General features: G+C 44.6%; 1 protein-coding gene across 1 annotated transcript in view; it reads left to right on the forward strand.

Annotated features, from left to right (window-relative positions):
• Positions 1-13,226, forward strand: part of LOC137098020 (caspase recruitment domain-containing protein 11-like) — a 129,625-nt gene extending 116,399 nt beyond the window's left edge. The window contains exons 23-24 of the mRNA XM_067473717.1: positions 2,463-2,578; positions 12,223-13,226. Coding sequence (XP_067329818.1) covers positions 2,463-2,578; positions 12,223-12,427 — 321 coding nt within the window. The 3' untranslated portion in view covers positions 12,428-13,226. The remainder of the gene's footprint in view (positions 1-2,462; positions 2,579-12,222) is intronic.
• Positions 13,227-18,609: the final 5,383 nt, after the last annotated feature.

Raw genomic sequence — 18,609 nt, forward strand, 5'->3', positions numbered from 1 at the left:
TGTTGACCGAAAGGTCGCTGGTTCAAATCCGGGGAGCGGCGCTAGCTTCCGCTGTCAGCCCCAGCTTCTGCCAACCTAGCAGTTCGAAAACATGCAAATGTGAGTAGATCAATAGGTACCGCTCCGGCGGGAAGGTAATGGTGCTCCATGCAGTCATGCCGTCCACATGACCTTGAAGGTGTCTGCGGACAATGCTGGCTCTTTGGCTTAGAAATGGAAATGAGCACCACCCTCCAGAATAGGACACGACTGGACTTCATGTCAGGGGAAAACCTTTACCTTTACCTATATCAGTTAAAAGCAATTAAATCACATCATAAATACATATAATAACCATAGAAGCAATAAAAACTATAAGAATCTATAAAAACAATGTATTCCAGTTCGATTCCTCATCTGTTTACATCGTCTTGGCCGCTCCGTGTTCATATTCCAATTTGAGTTTATCTGGTCATGCTGAAGTTCCAAACACCAGGTTTTCACTCTTTTCTGAAAGGTCAGGAGAGAGGGGGACGATCTAATATTCTCTGGGCAGGGAGTTCCACAGCTGAGGGGCCACCACTGAGAAGGCCCTGTCTCTCATCCCCGCCAGGTGTGCCTGTGAGTAGGGCCTCCCCAGATGATCTTAACTTCCTAGAACAGTGGTTCTCAACCTTCCTAATCAGAGTGGAGGAGGGCTTTTGGTGGGAGGAAGTAAAGGATAGGCAGAGAAATCGTCAGATCTTCAGATAATTCCTGAGACCATCTATATAAATAAAAATGTAATGTTTGGGTTCTTGTAGGTTTTTTGGGCTATATGGCCTTGTTCTAGAAGCATTCTCTCCTGACGTTTCGCCTGCATCTATGCAAGCATCCTCAGAGGTTGTGAAGTCTGAGGATGCTTGCCATAGATGCAGGCAAAATGTCAGGAGAGAATGCTTCTAGAACATGGCCATGTAGCCCAAGAAACCTACAAAAACTCAGTGATTCCAGCCATGAAAGCCTTCGACAATGGAATGTTTAATGTATTGTCGTAGGCTTTCATGGCCAGAATCACTGGGTTGTTGTAGGTTTTTTCCGGCTATATGGCCATGGTTTAGAGGCATTCTCTCCTGACGTTTCGCCTGCATCTATGGCAAGCATCCTCAGAGGTAGTGAGGTTAACATAACTCAAAAACCACTGGACGAATCGACACCAAATTTGGACATAATACACCTCTCAGGCCAATGAGTGACCATCACTCATAAAAACACTGAAAAACACTGCAAAAGGGACTTAAAAGGCCAAAGCCCCCTCCCCAAAAAACCAATACATATGTTGTTGTTGTTGTTCATTCGTTCAGTCGTCTCCGACTCTTCGTGACCTCATGGACCAGTCCACGCCAGAGCTCCCTGTTGGCCGTTACCACCCCCAGTTCCCTCAAGGTCAGTCCAGTCACTTCAAGGATGCCATCCATCCATCTTGCCCTTGGTCGGCCCCTCTTCCTTTTGCCTTCCACTTTCCCCAGCATAATTGTCTTCTCTAGGCTTTCCTGTCTCCTCATGATGTGGCCAAAGTACTTCAGCTTTGTCTCTAGTATCTTTCCCTCCAGTGAGCAGTCGGGCTTTATTTCCTGGAGGATGGACTGGTTGGATCTTCTCGCAGTCCAAGGCACTCTCAGAACTTTCCTCCAACACCACAGCTCAAAAGCATCGATCTTCCTTCGCTCAGCCTTCCCTAAGGTCCAGCTCTCACATCCGTAGGTTACTACAGGGAATACCATGGCTTTGACTACATATATACACACACAAACACACATGTGTACACAAATATATACACACAGAAAACACATATACATAGAGTGGGCCACAGCAAAGCGTGGCAGGGGATGGCTGGTCAGAAATATATGTTTTCTAATAGTCTTTGGCGACCGCTCTGAAACCCCCTTGAGACCCCCCCCAGGGGTCCCAACCCCCAGGTTGAGAAACTTTGTGTTATAGATTAATGGCTTAGTCAATGGGAGGCAACCTATATCTCTCCAAAATCAATTGCTTTAAATGTCAGGACTATAATTCCAGTTGTCGCTGACCATTGGCCGTTGACTGTGGATGACGTTGATGTTGATCTCCAATATCCATAGAGTTCAAAAGTTTTCCAGCCTAAGTCAAAAGACTGATAGAAATGATGGCTTTGGAGAGATGTAGCTGCAGGTAGAACATCTCAAACATTAAGAAGAAACAAAGGATGATGGGTGGAGCGGCCGAAGATGCTTAGAGATGAGGGTTGGAGAAGTGAGGTACATTTGGAAACTGGGACAAAAGGACACAAGGAACAAAGCTTTGGGGAGCGCTTTGCGCATAAGGGCATCAGATATCCCTTTACTTTCCGATATGAAGTCATTTCACCAGGTGGGAGCTCATTTGCCTAATCCTGCTTGAGACTGTGTGCTTACAAATCCCAAGGTGTACTTACGCAAGTCCTTTCCCTGACTCCGTATTTACAGAACAAACATTGTCTGCTTGAAGTTGGCATCGGCTGCACAAAGGATTTAATCAAAGCCAAGATATATCCCATCGTTCTTTTTATCAGAGTCTCCGAAAAAAACATCAAGAAGTTCAGGTGCGTTGAATGCTTTCATGACTTTGTTGCCTGCTGCTCACCTTATGTTATCAAGAATAGGAAGCAAGGCATATTACCCACACCTTCCTCCTGTGTATTATAGCCTTTTTATACCTGGTACTGTTCTATCCCATGACGTTTTCCTTCCTTCCCTTGGACTTGATGCTGATCAGGGATATACAAATCCAGCAGTCACTGTAAACATTGGCCTGAATTGAACTGAATAGTTTGGAGAGGGTTTGACCTTGTCTTCCTCTGAGAGATTGCAACTTCCATCCAGGGGGGTTCCAAGTTTATGCCTGAAACTAAAATTCTCATTTCCCTGGGTTGCTATGAGTTTTCCATGTTCCAGAAGCATTCTCTCCTGACATTTCGCCCACATCTGTGGCAGGCATCCTTAGAGGTTGTGAGGTCTGTTAGAAACTAGGCAAGTGGGGTTTATATATATGTGGAATGATGTCCAGGGTGGGAGAAAGAACTTTTGTCTCCTTGAGACACGTGGGAATGTTGCAAATGGCCACCTTGATTAGGACTGAATAGCCTTGCAGCTTCAAAGCCCAGCTGCTTCCTGCCTGGGGGAATCCTTTGTTTGGAGGTGTTAGTTGACATTTTTCCCACATCTATGGCCAGGCCCGTAGCCAGGATTTCGTTTCAGGGGGGGCTGAATATTTTTCGGGGGGGGGGGGGTTCGGGGGGGGCTTAGTTTCGGGGGGGGCTGAGTTTGAGTGAAAGAGGGTCTACCCTAGCAAACCTTTTGTATCGTTACCCCAATACCCCCATGCATATGGGATATATTGAGTATGGTGATCAGATCATGATATGAATAAACATAACAGTTTAAATAATGCACCAGTAAGGCCTTTTCGTGAACCACCATGATAACCTCGAGCCTCCCCCCCAGATATGGGCGAAACCTCCAAGGATGCCTGCTATAGATGTGGGTGAAATGTAAGGAGAGAATGCTTCTGGAACATGATTAAATCCTTTGTGCAGCCGATGCACAGCCCGGAAAACTCACAGCAACAACCCAGTAATTCCAAACATGAAAGCCTTCAACAACCAGGGGCGGCTGAGGCAATGAGTAAGATACGCATTTGCGTATAGCGCCAATCATTGAGGGGTGCTCTTGAGGCACCCCCGCACACTCACAGCAGGTGTGAGAGAGAGGCAGGACTCTTGTGGGTCCCTTGCTGGGGATTGGTCTGGGGGGAGGCACCAAAATACTGTTTGTTTACACTTGAAAATCACCTAGGGCCGGCCCTGTCGACAACTCATCATCATCATCATCATCATTAATGTGGAGAACAGGCTATACTTGAAAATCTTAAGTCTATGACTTGGCAGCCTTTCCTATGACAACTGACTGCAAATTGTGACTATTTAGTGCCGACGTCCTGCATATGCTTACGTTATTACCATTTGACTAGAATGCAAAGGAGTGCCGTGTCACATATCCTTCAGTTCATTATAAGCCGCATCTTTTCCCTCTGAAGTCCTCTTCTTGCTCCAAAGCAGAGGAGAGATTCTGTTTAGATGTGGCCCCTTGAGGTTTCACCTCCTCGTGATCTCATCTATTTTTCATCCAAATCCCGGGCACTTATTATACCTCCGAACTGAGCAAAGGCCCCCAAAGCCTGGTTTCCAAACCTTCACGGCGATTCCTTTAAATAGCAACAAAGGTGACAGGCAAAAGCTTCAATCGACGGAGCCAACGATAAGTCAAGTCAAGAGAGAGAACTCTCAGGAAAGCGCAGTGTCTTTTTTTATGATTATTTTGTGCAAAAGGAATTATTGAAACGTGCCAAAATCCGGAGCCGATCCCAAAGTGAGCTGAAAGGAATTCATGCATTGTTCATTTATTATGTGTTCGTTTTAATTTATTTTTAAGTTCCATTATGAAGCTTTAGATCAAATTGTCTTAAGGCTTCAAAGCTGAGATCGTGAAGCAACTGTGTTCAAAAAGAGCATGAGTAAAGACTTAAATGAGGATGTACACAGAACCAAAATATGGAGGGTAAAGAAAAGAAAAAAGAGGGTAATCTAAAATATAAAATGAAGGAAACACTAAAATCAGGGCATTAAATAAAGAGCAACACTCAAAAAGCAGGGGAATTCCAGACAAGAATCAATCAAGGCCAGCAAACACCTCCCAACAAAGGATTCCCCCAGGCAGTAACCAGCCAGGCTTTGAAGCTGCAAGGCCATTACTGATCTTATGAGTGTGTGTGTGTGTGCATGTGTATAATGTATATGTATATACATTATACATGGTATATATACGGTGTGTGTGTGTGTGTGTGTGTATACACACACACACACACACACACACAGTGTGTTTGTGTGGTAAAGGTAAAGGTTTTCCCTGACATTAAGTGTAGTCGAGTCAGACTCTGGGGGGTGGTGCTCATCTCCATTTCCAGCGTTGTCCATAGACACCTCCAAGGTCATGTGGCCGGCATTTATTATTATTTTATTTATTTACAACTAGACTTCCTGTCAGGGGAAAACCTTTACCATAGATACAGATATAGATATAGATAGATATATAGATACAGATAGATCGTGTGTGTGTGTGTGTGTTGTGTATAAAGGTTTCCCCTGACATTAAGTCTAGTCGAGTCAGACTCTGGGGGGGGGGGGGTGCTCATCTCCATTTCCGGCGTTGTCCATAGACACCTCAAGGTCATGTGGCCAGCATTTATTACCATAGATACAGATATAGATATAGATAGATATATAGATACAGATAGATCGTGTGTGTGTGTATTGTGTATAAAGGTTTCCCCTGACATTAAGTCTAGTCGAGTCAGACTCTGGGGGAGGGGTGCTCATCTCCATTTCCGGCGTTGTCCGTAGACACCTCAAGGTCATGTGGCCGGCGGCTATTATTATTATATTTATTTACGATATTTCTATGCCGCTTTTCTCAGCCTGAAGGCATGACTGCATGGAGTGCTGTTACGTACCTATTGATCTACTCACATTTGCATGTTTTCAAACTGCTAGATTGACAAAAGCTGGGACTAACAGCTGGAGCTCATTGTGGATACGAACCACCAACCTTCATATATAATATGAAACCCTCAGTTTGCTAGTAAAACTGAATTCCTGTGTCGCGAAATGATGCATATGGAATATGTATTGTCGAAGGCTTTCATGGCTGGAATCACTAGGTTCTTGTGGGTTTTTTCGGGCTATAGAGCCATGTTCTAGAGGCATTTCTCCTGACGTTTCGCCTGCATCTATGGCAAGCATCCTCAGAGGTTGTGAGGATGCTTGCCATAGATGCAGGCGAAACGTCAGGAGAGAATGCCTCTAGAACATGGCCATACAGCCCGAAAAAACCCACAAGAACCATATGGAATATGTGTGCCACCAACATAAGAAGGATAAAGGAAAAAATTCCAAACTTTGTTTATACAGTAAAGCTCATATGAAACCTATATGTATAATATAGCATATAATATGTGTATGTGTGCAATACATATAGATATATTGTATGAAACTAGAAAAACTGAATTGCAAAAGGATGCATGTGGAATAAGTGTGCCACCAACATGAAATGTGAGGAGTCCCCGATGGCGCACGACAAATCCAGGGAGAGTGTGGATGAGCTCCCTCTATCAGCTCCAGCTCCTCCTTTGGGGACATGAGAGAAGCCTGTTGCGGTTTATACGAAAGCTAACCCAGAAATTGTGCAGTCCTGTCCAGACTTCCCAGAGCTTTGTTCATCCACAAAGAGTAAACATGAGTCAAGTAAATGGGAAAAACAAAATTTACTCTTAAGTAAATAAACAGCTTCACAAAAATATCCAATTTTGAAAAATAACTCAGTCCATTTGCAGAAATAAAACTCACACAAAGTCCTATGCATTAAATCCATGCATCTTCTTCTTCCTCAATGGTGCAAGGAGATAAGTCTTGAAGTAAGTGGTTCAGTAAGTCCCAAAATTCACCAGAAACACTCCTCATGTTATGCTCCATTCAGGGAGTGGTTCAAGCTTAATTGCTTCAATTATCCAGGTGTTTTTCCTCAACACACACACACAGGAGACGATCCTTACAAAAACTTAGACATATACATGCATATACTGTAACAAAGCCTTTCACAAGGATGGTAAAAACATCAAAACATCCTGGTGTCCCTTCGGCAACGTCCTTGCAGACTGCCAGTTCTCTCACACCAGAAGCGACTTGCAGTTTCTCAAGTTGCTCCTGACACGACAAAAACAAAACAAATCATGAAACGCTTGGAAAGCTCTGGCCTAGAAGGCTAAGAAGCAACTGGAAGGCAGTAACAAGTCCAGATTTAATTTTCTCAGAGCTCATCCAGAAGGGAGAGAAGTCTCTGGAATTCACATGGATATGTGAAGCAATTGATTATAGTGAACCCCATTGAAATGAAGGACTTTGCCCCCAAATATGCATAGAGATGTGTTAGAGGACCTAGAAAATGCCTAAAGAGGACATCTTTTGACAGATGTGGAAAAATGAAACCCAAGGAAGAGAGAGAGAAGGAGAGAGAACATACATGTATAAGGACTATATTTAGGTTTATATTCTCCAAAATAACACTAATAATATGTTTGTCATGCAAAGAAGACCTGCAAGCCACTCTAAACACCTTTGCAGAAGCATACGAGAAGCTTGGCCTGTCATTAAACATCGAGAAAACCAAAGTGCTCTTCCAGCAGTCACCGGCTAATCCCTCCCCAATGCCAGAAATACAACTTAATGGTGTAATATTAGAAAATGTTGACCATTTCCGCTACCTTGGCAGCCACCTCTCCACCAAAGTCAACATTGACACCGAAATTCAACACCGTCTGAGCTCTGCGAGTGCAGCATTTTTTCCAAATGAAGCAGAGAGTGTTTGAGAACCGGGACATCCGTAGGGATACCATTATTTATTTATTTATTTATTTGCTATACTTGTATACCGCCGTTTCTCAGCCTAGCCGGCGACTCAATGCGGTTTACAACAACTTATAACAAACAACAGTATACAGTTTAAAAACATAAAAACACAATCCACAATACATATATCAATAAACAATCCAATTCATCTCTTGACTAAAATCGCGATCCAGTTTCGTCGTCCAAATTGCCAGTCCTTCAATCATTACACTTATTGCACTGAGTTAACCGAACGCCTGCTCGAACATCCAAGTTTTTAGTCTTTTCCGGAATACCATCAATGAGGGGGCTGATCTTACCTCCATGGAGGGCGTTCCATAGCCGCGGGGCCACCACAGAAAAGGTCCTGTCTCTCATCCCCGCCAGCCGCACCTGTGAAGCAGGCGGGATAGAGAGCAGGGCCCCCCCCCCCCCAGAAGATCTTAGGGTCCTGGTGGGCTGATAGGCCGAGATACGTTCGGATAGGTAAATTGGGCCAGAACCGTTTAGGGCTTTAAAGGCCAACGCCAGCACTTTGAGTTGAGCCCGGTAGCAGATCGGCAGCCAGTGGAGCTGGTGCAGCAGAGGAGTTGTATACCAAGGTGCTTGTTTATAAAGCTATTGTCCTCCCAACCCTGCTATAAGCCTGCGAGACGTGGACTGTCTACAGACATCACATGCAACTCCTGGAACGATTCCATCAGCGCTGCCTCCGGAAAATCCTACAAATCTCTTGGGAAGACAGGCGGGCAAATGTCAGCGTGCTGGAAGAAGCAAAGACCACCAGCACTGAAGCAATGCTTCTCCGCCATCAACTCCGCTGAACTGGCCATGTTGTCCGGATGCCCGACCACCATCTCCCAAAGCAATTGCTCTACTCCAAACTCAAGAACGGAAAACGAAATGCTGGAGGACAGGAAAAGAGATTGAAAGATGGGCTCAAAGCCAACCTTAAAAACTCTGATATTGACACTGAGAACTGGGAAGCCCTGGCCCTTGAGCGCTCCAGTTGGAGGTCAGCTGTGACCAGCAGTGCTGCAGAATTTGAAGAGGCACAAATGGAGGGCGAAAGAGAGAAACGTGCCAAGAGGAAGGCGTGTCAAGCCAACCCCGACTGAGACCGCCTCCCACCTGGAAACTGATGCCCTCACTGTGGGAGAAGATGCAGATCAAGAATAGGGCTCCACATTCACCTATGGACCCACCCCCAGGTTACCATCATCCTTGGACTACGAGGGATCACATAAGTAAAGCATGCAAAGTTGTATCACTCCTGCACGGGTATAACAGCAAAGGTGACCTGCAAACCACTGTTTTTTGCAAACAAATGGAAGACAGTATGGAAGATGACACTGAAAACAAGCCTAAATATAAGCTGAATAGGAAATCAATAGAAAATTATTACTTCGTGGTGTGATTCCCCATGGAAGATTGAAAGGGTGCCCCACTGATCTGAAAGTAAATGCAGGAGAGTCGTAAACATCAACCCAGCAGCCGCGATCCTGTCTTTGGTAACTAAAACATAAAGGATTAACGAATGGTCAATTATTTCACTTGAGTCGGAGCAGGAAGTGATCTTTCAATTTGCATTAATCACGTTGAAGCAACAACAGAAGGTTATTCATTGGCGGTGGCAAAAATATTGCCTGGAAAACAAATGCAGACTAACTTAATTGTCCACTACATATTGCAGCTTATAAAAAATGAATTTTGGCTGGGGGAGCCTCCGTATAGAACGATATTTCAGAAAGGTATTTTGAGTCATCCAGATATATTAAGATGCTGGGAGGAGAGCGCATTGGATTTTCCAGCAGCGCTAAATACCATCTACTGGTGTGATTGTTCAACAGATCTGTATGGAATCGAAGAAATGCTATTAATGGGCCGAGGTTTTAATTTAAATGTATTGCTAGTAGTATTTTGTCAGGCTGCCTCCCAGTTAAATTATTGGCCCTAAGTCAGAGAGAGTTAATTGCACTTAAGTCCAGTTGAAATTAATGGGACTTAAATGAGTTCATACTTCCTTGTCTCATTTCATTTCAGTGGCGCTCGGAGTTTGACTAACTCTCTTGGCACTAAAACCATTTAGTTTCAATGTAAAACATGATTGGGAAAGGGTGAAGAGGTGGCTCCGCACACCTACAGTGCCTATATAGATTCCACCTGAACATGAGGAAGAACTTCCTGACTGTGAGAGCCGTTCAGCAGTGGAACTCTCTGCCCCGGAGTGTGGTGGAGGCTCCTTCTTTGGAAGATTTTAAACAGGGGCTGGATGGCCATCTGTCAGGGGTGATTTGAATGCAATATTCCTGCTTCTTGGCAGAATGGGGTTGGACTGGATGGCCCATGAGGTCTCTTCCAACTCTTTGATTCTATATATATATACACACACACACATGGTGGTGCAATGGGTTAAAGAGCTGAGATGCTGAACTTGCAGACCGAAAGGTTGCAGGTTTGAATCCAGGGAGCGGCATAACCTCCTGCTGTTGGCCCCAGCTTCTGCCAATCTAGCAGTTCAAAAACATACAAATGTGAGTGGATCAATAGGTACCACTCTGGTGGAAAGGTATCAGTGCCCCATGCAGTCATGCTGGCCAAATAATAATAAATGCCAGCCACATGAACTTGGAGGTGTCTACGGACAATGCAGGCTCTTCAGGTTAGAAATGGAGATGAGTCCCAGAGTCGAATACAACTAGATTTACTGTCAGGAAAAACCTTTACCATATATATAGAGAGAGAGAGTGAGAGTGAGAGTGAGAGTGAGAGTGAGTGTGTGTGTGTGTGTGTGTGTGTATGTGTATATATATATATATATATATGTCATGTTCATTTGTGGGATTAACAGAACTCAAAAACCACTGGACGAATTGACACCAAATTTGGACACAAGACACCTAACAACCCAATGTATGTCCTTCACTCAAAAAAATGATTTTGTCATTTGGGAGTTGTAGTTGCTGGGATTTATAGTTCAGCTACAATCAAAGAGCATTCTGAACCCCACCAACCACAGAACTTGGCCAAACTTGGCACACAGTTCTCCCATGACCAACAGAAAAAAGGAAGGGGTTGGTGGGCAGTGTCCTTTGGTTTTGGAGTTGCAGTTCACCTACATCCAGAGATCACTGTGGACTCAAACAATGATGGATCTGGACCAAACTCTACACGAAGACTCAATATGCCCAAATGAGAACACTGGTGGAGTTTGGGGAAAATAGAATCTTGACATTTGGAAGTTGTAGTTGCCGGGATTTGTAGTTCACCTACAATCACAGAACATTCTGAACCCCACCAACCATAAAATTGGGCCAATCCTCCCACACAGAACCCCCATGTGGACCACAGCAACACGTGGCAGGGGATGGCTAGTATATAATAAAAAGGTATATAGTGTGTGTAAAGGTTTTCCCTGACATTAAGTCTAGTCGAGTCAGACTCGAGGTGGTGCTCATCTCCATTTCCGGCGTTGTCCATAGACACCTCCAAGGTCATGTGGCTGGCATTTATTATTATTTTATTTATGTATGGTATTTCTATGCCGCCTTTATCAGCCCAAAGGCATGACTGCATGGAGTGCCGTTACCCTCCCGCCGGAGCTGTACCTATTGATCTACTCACATTGCATGTTTTCAAACTGTTAGGTTGGCAAAAGCTGGGACTAACAGCTGGAGCTCCTTGCGGATTCGAACCACCAACCTTTGTTTATAGTATGAAACCCTCAGTTTGCTAGTAAAATTGAATTCCTGTGTTGCAAAAAGATGCATGTGGAATATGTGTGCCACCAACATAAGAGAATATATATATACACTCTCTCTCTCTCTCTCTCTCTCTCTCGCTCTCTCTCTCTCTATATATATATATATTCTCTTATACCTTTTATATATTATGTATTCTCTTATACCTTTTTAATATATATAAACAAATACCAAAACAAATACCAAAGGCCATGACAAATGGAGAGATGCATATATATATATATATACACACACACACACACACACATATGCATACACACATACATATATACATACATAAAGGTAAAGGTAGTACCCTGACATTAAGTCCAGTCATGTCTGACTCTGGGGTGTGGTGCTCATCTCCATTTCTAAGCCGAAGAGCCAGCGTTGTCCGTAGACACCTCCAAGGTCATGTGGCCAGCATGACTGCATGGAGCGCCGTTACCTTCCCGCTGGAGCGGTACCTATTGATCTACTCGCATTTGCATGTTTTCGAACTGCTAGGTTGGCAGAAGCTAGGGCTGACAGCGCAAGCTCACGCCGCTCCCCGGAATCGAACCTGCGACCTTTCGATCAACAAGCTCAGCAGCTCAGTGCTTTAACCCACTGCGCCACCGGGGGCCCTACTATATACATACATACACAGACACTATATACCTTTTTACTATATATATATATATATAGAGAGAGAGAGAGAGAGAGAGAGAGAGAGAGAGAGAGTGTATATATATATATATATTTCTCTTATACCTTTTATATATTATGTATTCTCTTATACCTTTTTACTATATAAAAAGGTATATAGTGTCTGTGTATGTATGTATATATGTATGTGTGTATGCATGTGTGTGTATGTGTATCTCTCCATTTGTCATGGCCTTTGATATTTGTTTTGCTTAGCAAAACAAGAGGTATTGGGGACTTATTTTGAATAGGAATCTCTGTAGACACATCTATGCGTGTGTATAATATGTATCTTTTATGGCTTTCCATTCTGTGATGCAGGAAGCTCTTACCAAAGCCTGAGATTGAAGAAGAGCTCCTACCGATGTGCCGCCAGAATGAGAAAGAGCTGGAGGGTTTGCCCTGCCTTTATGCCTCCCTGGAAGCCGACGCTTGGAGCAGCATCGAGGACCTCCTCCGCATCATCAAGGAGAAGGTTGCAGAAGAACAGCAGAAAACCATCTGGATTGACGAGGAGCAGTTGTGAAGCCCAGACCCAACTGGTGTCGGAGAGGGAGGTGCTGTTTGATTGCACAACGGAGAAGCCCAGAAGGTGCTGGATTCCCAACGCAGACTCTTTGAAATCTCTGAGATGGAGCCTGCCTTCACTAACTCTTCCATCTGTAGTCAGATGCTGGGAAGTCTTGACAAATGGCCAAATGCTGAGTGTAAGGGCACCACTAAACACAGCCATAACACAGCCATGTGGCTACCACAGATGCTACTTAGAGGTTCTGGCTAGGACTTTCCCTCCACAGAGTTTGCTCCTTTACCATGGACACATGCCATTCCTGGAGGCCAGGGATGTCGAAGTTTATAACTCTCAATCTATTGCCAGAAGTTTATACACTCTCAATGTGGAGAGTCAAACTAAGATGCTGAAGAAGATACAGATGCCCTCCAACATGGAGAAGCTGGGTCCGGCTTGATGGTGGAGGAGGTTCACACTTAAGACTAAGGCAGAACATATTCCATTGGAGAGATCCCATCTCCTTGATAGTAGAGTGACTCTTGGGACTTCATCACTTGGACTGACATATTAGTAGAGAAGTGTGGGGGTGTGTCCCTATAGCAATGGCTTTTCGATAGCAAATTGCTCCATGAAACGTTTACTCCTTCCCATCCCACTGTTTTCTTGAAGCGTTCTTGACCTCTTGTTGCATGCCTTCACGTTCATCACATGGAGGAAGGCTTGTCAAGTCCTCCCTGCTTTGCCCCTATCTCTAGCAGCCAAAAAACCTCTCTTTTGGAAACCGCCCTGAACCCCTTCAGGGAGATAAGGCATGTCATAAATAAACTATTATTATTATTATTATTATTATTATTATTATTATTATTTTACTGACACTGAAGCACAGTATGTAACAGCAAATGAGATCTAGATGCTGGATTTCGTATCACAAAAACACAAGCCGAACACATCCCAAGCGTTTAGGACTGTGTGATGTATTTTCGGATGATGCGCGCAGATCCAAGTCAGGTGGCCTTTTGCAGTTGACAGATCATGATCTTGTCAATGTTTATTGTTTCCAAATGGCAGCCGAGATCTTTTGGCACCGCACTCAGTGTGCCAATGACCACTGGGACCATCTGTACTGGTTTATGCCAGAATCTTTGCAGTTCAATTTTGAGGTCCTGATAACGGCAGAGTTTTTCCTGTTGTTTTTCCTCAATGCGACAGTCACCTAGTATGGTGACATCAATAATCCAAAATTATTTCTTTTCCACAATCATGATATCTGATGTATTGTGTTCCAAATCTTTGTCAGTTTGGATTCTAAAGTCCCACAGTACTTTTGTGTCCTCATTTTCCATGACCTTTGCAGGTTTAGGATCCCTTTACCAGTTCTTTACTACTGGCAGGTGCAGGCATGTAGCCGGGATGGGGGGGGGGCTTGGGGGGCTTCAGCCCCCCCCCCCCCGAAATTCTGATAGTGGTCTGCGAGAAGGCCTTACTGGTACATTATTTAAACTTATGTTTATTCATATCATGATCTGATCACCATGCTCAATATATCCCATATGCATGGGGGTATTGGGGTAACGATACAAATGGTTTGCTAGGGTAGACCCTCTTTCACTCAGACTCAGCCCCCCCCCCCGAACCAAACTCAGCCCCCCCCCTAAAACAAAATCCTGGCTACATTATTTAAACTGTTATGTTTATTCATATCATGATCTGATCACCATGCTCAATATATCCCATATGCATGAGGGTATTGGGGTAACGATACAAAAGGTTTGCTAGGGTAGACCCTCTTTCACTCAGACTCAGCCCCCCCCCCCCCGAACCAAACTCAGCCCCCCCCCTAAAACAAAATTCTGACTACGGGCCTGGGCAGGTGGCACTTGTGATATAAGTTCCAATGAATCATTTGGGCCACAGAGTTGTGCCTCTGTTTGTAGTCCGTTTGCGCAATTTTTGTGCAGCAGCTGAGGATATGATCCATGGGTTCATCAGCTTCCTTGCGGTATTCTTCTTCTTCTTCTTATTATTATTATTATTATTATTATTATCTTTTTCTCTTGTTTTTTTCTCTGCTACCTCTGCCATCACCTCCCTGGCCAAATCTCCATTGCTCTATGTCTGCAGCAGCTCTTTCTCGCTTTGCAGCAAGGAAATGGGACAGGGAAGGAGACTTCCCATCCTGCATGTTTTTAGCCTTAAAAAGCAGATCAAATCACAGTAGCAGCTCACAAGACAATTGTTATTCACTCCCTCCTTCAGGCTCATTTCAGAGACAGATGGGAACACCTGATGGCCGGAAGTAGTTCAACGTCATGTGATGGGCTCCATGCTAGGCTTGAGTGTGGATCCATTTTTAGCCATTCCCTTCGGCCAATCCAGCTTCTTCAGCTTGGCCCGGTGGCCATAACGGCAAGGGCCAAGCTGTCATGGTTTTTCGTCCGTAACGGGGCCATGTGACAATCAATCACGGCTCCTCCTCCCTTATTCAACATCACAGATGAATCTTTTTGATTTTCAATATATTGTCGAAGGCTTTCATGGCCAGAATCACTGGGTTGTTGTAGGTTTTTCCGGGCTATATGGCCATGTTCTGGAGGCAATTTTTCTCCTGACGTTTCGCCTGCATCTATGGCAAGAATCCTCAGAGGTAGTGAGGTCTGTTGGTACTAGGAAAAATGGGTTTATCTATCTGTGGAATGACCAGGGTGAGACAAAGGACTTTTGTCTGCTGGGGCTAGCTGTGAATGTTTCAGCTGATCACCTTGATTAGCATTCAATGGCTTGGAAGTGCCTGGGGGGAATCTTTTGTTGAGAGTGATTTTATGTGCCTGTTTGTTTCCCCTCTGTTGTTTTGCTGTTGTGATTTTTGAGTCCTTTAATACTGGTAGCCAGATTTTTTTCATTTTCATGGTTTCTTCCTTTCTGTTGAAATTGTCCACATGCTTCTTGTGGATTTCAATGGCTTCTCTGTGTAGTCTGACATGGTGGTTGTGAGAGTGGTCCAGCACTTCTGTGTTCTCAAATAATATGCTGTGTTGGTTCATCAGGTGCTCTGCTTTTTGATTTTCCTTGATTTTCTTGATTTTTTTTAATTTAGTGGGACTGACTGGATGTTGGGGACGTGGAGGATGGGTGGGTGGGGTGCACGTGCATGCACATTTATGGGCTTGAAGTGTTACCCTTTTAGCTTCTTTTTCTCCTTCCCTTTCTCTCCTTCAGAAAATCCATCTAAAATATTTTATTTTTTTTATTTATCATGTCAGGGGCAACTAGACGATTGTATTACATTTTCAACAGAACAAAAACAAACAAACAGACACAAAACAAAATGTGTGAGTTTGGTAGTTGGTTAAATGTCCTTTGACCAGTATCTGGCCACTTGGAGTGCCTCTGGTGTTGCCGCAAGAAGGTCCTCCATTGTGCACGTGGCAGGGCTCAGGTTGCATTGTAGCAGGTGGTCAGTGGTTTGCTCTTCTCCACACTCACATGTCATGGATTCCACTTTGTGGCCCCATTTCCACTTTGGATTCCACTTTGTAGCGACTTGCAACATGCAAGCAAGAAAGCAAAACAACCAACGGACCTTTTCAGGACCAACCATGACAATAATCTCAATCTAAAAGATAATTATTATTAATAATAATAGTAATAACAAGTAGAGTGCCATCAGCAGGGTTCCGTCCTGGGCCCGGTCCTGTTCAACATCTTTATGAATGACTTAGATGAAGGGTTAGAAGGCAGGATCATCAAGTTTGCAGACAGGACCAAATGGGGAGGGAGAACCAATACCACAGAAGACAGGAGCAGGATTCAAGATGATCTTAACAGATGAGAGAGATGATGGGCCAAAACTAACACAATGAAGTTCAACAGGGACAAATGCAAGATACTCCACTTTGGCAAGAAAAACGAAATGCAAAGATACAGAATGGGGGAGAATGCCTTGCTCGACAGCAGGACATGTGGAAAAGATCTTGGAGTCCTCATGGACAGGAAGGTGAACATAAGCCAACAATGTCATGCGGTGGCTAAAAAAGCCAATGAGATCTTGGCCTGCATCAATAGGAGCCTAGTGCCTAGATCCAAAGAAGTCATGCTCCCCCTCTGTTCTGCCTTGGTTAGACCTCACCTGGAATCACACTGTGTCCACTTCTGGGCACCATAATTGAAAGGAGATGTTGGGAAGTTGGAATATGTCCAGAGGCGGGTGACTCAAAGGGTCTGGAGAACAAGCCCTTTGAGGAGTGGCTTAAAGAGCTGTGCATGTTTAGCCTGAAGAAGAGAAGGTTAAGAGGAGACATGAGGAGGGCCATGTATAAATATGTGAGGGGAAGTCATAGGGAGGAGGCTTGTTTTTTGCTGTCCTGGAGACTAGGACACAATGGAACAATGGAACAGGAAAGGAGATTCCACCCGAACATTAGGAAGAACTTCCTGATTGTGAGGGCTGTTCAGCAGTGGAACTCTCTCTGCCCTGGAGTGTAGTTGAGGCTCCTTCTATGGAGGCTTTTAAGCAAAGGCTGGGTGACCATCTGTTGAGGGTGCGTTGAATGCGATTTTCCTGTTTCTTGGCAGAATAGGGTTAGACTGGATGGCCCACAAGGTCTCAGTATGGTGGAGGTTCTTTCTTTGGAAGCTTTTAAGCAGAGGCTGGGTAGCCATCTATTGGGGGTGCTTTGAATGTGATTTTCCTGCTTCTTGGAAGGGGGTTGGACTGGATGGCCCACGAGGTCTCTTCCGACTCAAGGGCTCTATGATTCTATGCTTCTATGCTTAGGTAAACAGTAAGCTGAACTCACAGTCAGGAGCTCACACCAACCCAGGGCTTCGAACTGGCAACCTTTTGGTTGGTAGATCTTATCATTGCTCGCGATTCACCAGCTGTGCTAAAGCCTGGCCCTCGGAGGTGTCTATGGACAAAGCTGGCTCTTTGGCTTAGAAATGGAGATGATCACCTCCTCCCAGAGTTGGACACAACTAGACATAATGTCAAGGGGAAACCTTTACCTTTACCTTTATTATAAAGGTACAGATAGCTTGTATGCAGAACACATAATGCAATGTGCGGGGCTGGATGAATGCAAAGCTGGGGTGAAAATTGCTGGAAGAAACAATAAAAACCTCAGATATGCAGATGACACCACTCTGATGGCCGAAAGCGAGGAGGAGCTGAGGAGCCTTCTAATCAAGGTGAAAGAAGAAAGCGCAAAAGCCGGGTTGCAGCTAAACGTCAAAAAAACCAAGATTATGGCAACAAGAATGATTGACAACTGGAAAATAGAGGGAGAAACCGTGGAGGCCGTGACAGACTTTGTATTTCTAGGTGCAAAGATTACAGGAGACACAGACTGTGGCCAGGAAATCAGAAGACGCTTTCTTCTTGGGAGGAGAGCAATGTCCAGTCTCGATAAAATAGTAAAGAGTAGAGACATCAGACTGGCAACAAAGATCCGCCTAGTAAAAACAAAGGTATTCCCTGTAGTAACCTACGGATGTGAGAGCTGGACCTTAGGGAAGGCTGAGCGAAGGAAGAGAGATGCTTTTGAGCTGTGGTTTTGGAGGAAAGTGCTGAGAGTGCCTTGGACTGCGAGAAGATCCAACCAGTCCATCCTCCAGGAAACAAAGCCCAACTGCTCACTGGAGGGAAAGATACTAGAGACAAAGTTGAAGTACTTTGGCCACATCATGAGGAGACAGCAAAGCCTAGAGAAGACAATGATGCTGGGGAAAGTGGAAGGCAAAAGGAAGAGGGGCCGACCAAGGGCAAGATGGATGGATGGCATCCTTGAAGTGACTGGACTGACCTTGAGGGAGCTGGGGGTGGTAACGGCCGACAGGGAGCTCTGGCGTAGGCTGGTCCATGAGGTCACGAAGAGTCGGAGACGACTGAACGAATGAACAACAACACAGAGAGCACACATTCCTCATTAAAATATACTTTATGCTACAGATAGCTAAAACTCCATTGAAGCTCCATTGCTGCCTGCCAGTGAAGCCTTTGTGCATCTCTTCACCAGTATGCTTCGACAGAGCTTGTACGAGGCTAAATAAATTAAAACGAAATGAATAGGTTACACAGCTCTGCCTGGCAGATTGTGTCCTCCTATGCACGGAGTTGCCAGGCGCTGTATACACCCGGCCCTTTGAAAAATACAGATTGCGAAAGGCTTTGGAAGTGGCAGCTAGAACAATTCCCCCAC

Source organism: Anolis sagrei, chromosome X (genome assembly GCF_037176765.1).
Source record: "Anolis sagrei isolate rAnoSag1 chromosome X, rAnoSag1.mat, whole genome shotgun sequence".
Lineage (NCBI taxonomy): Eukaryota > Metazoa > Chordata > Lepidosauria > Squamata > Dactyloidae > Anolis > Anolis sagrei.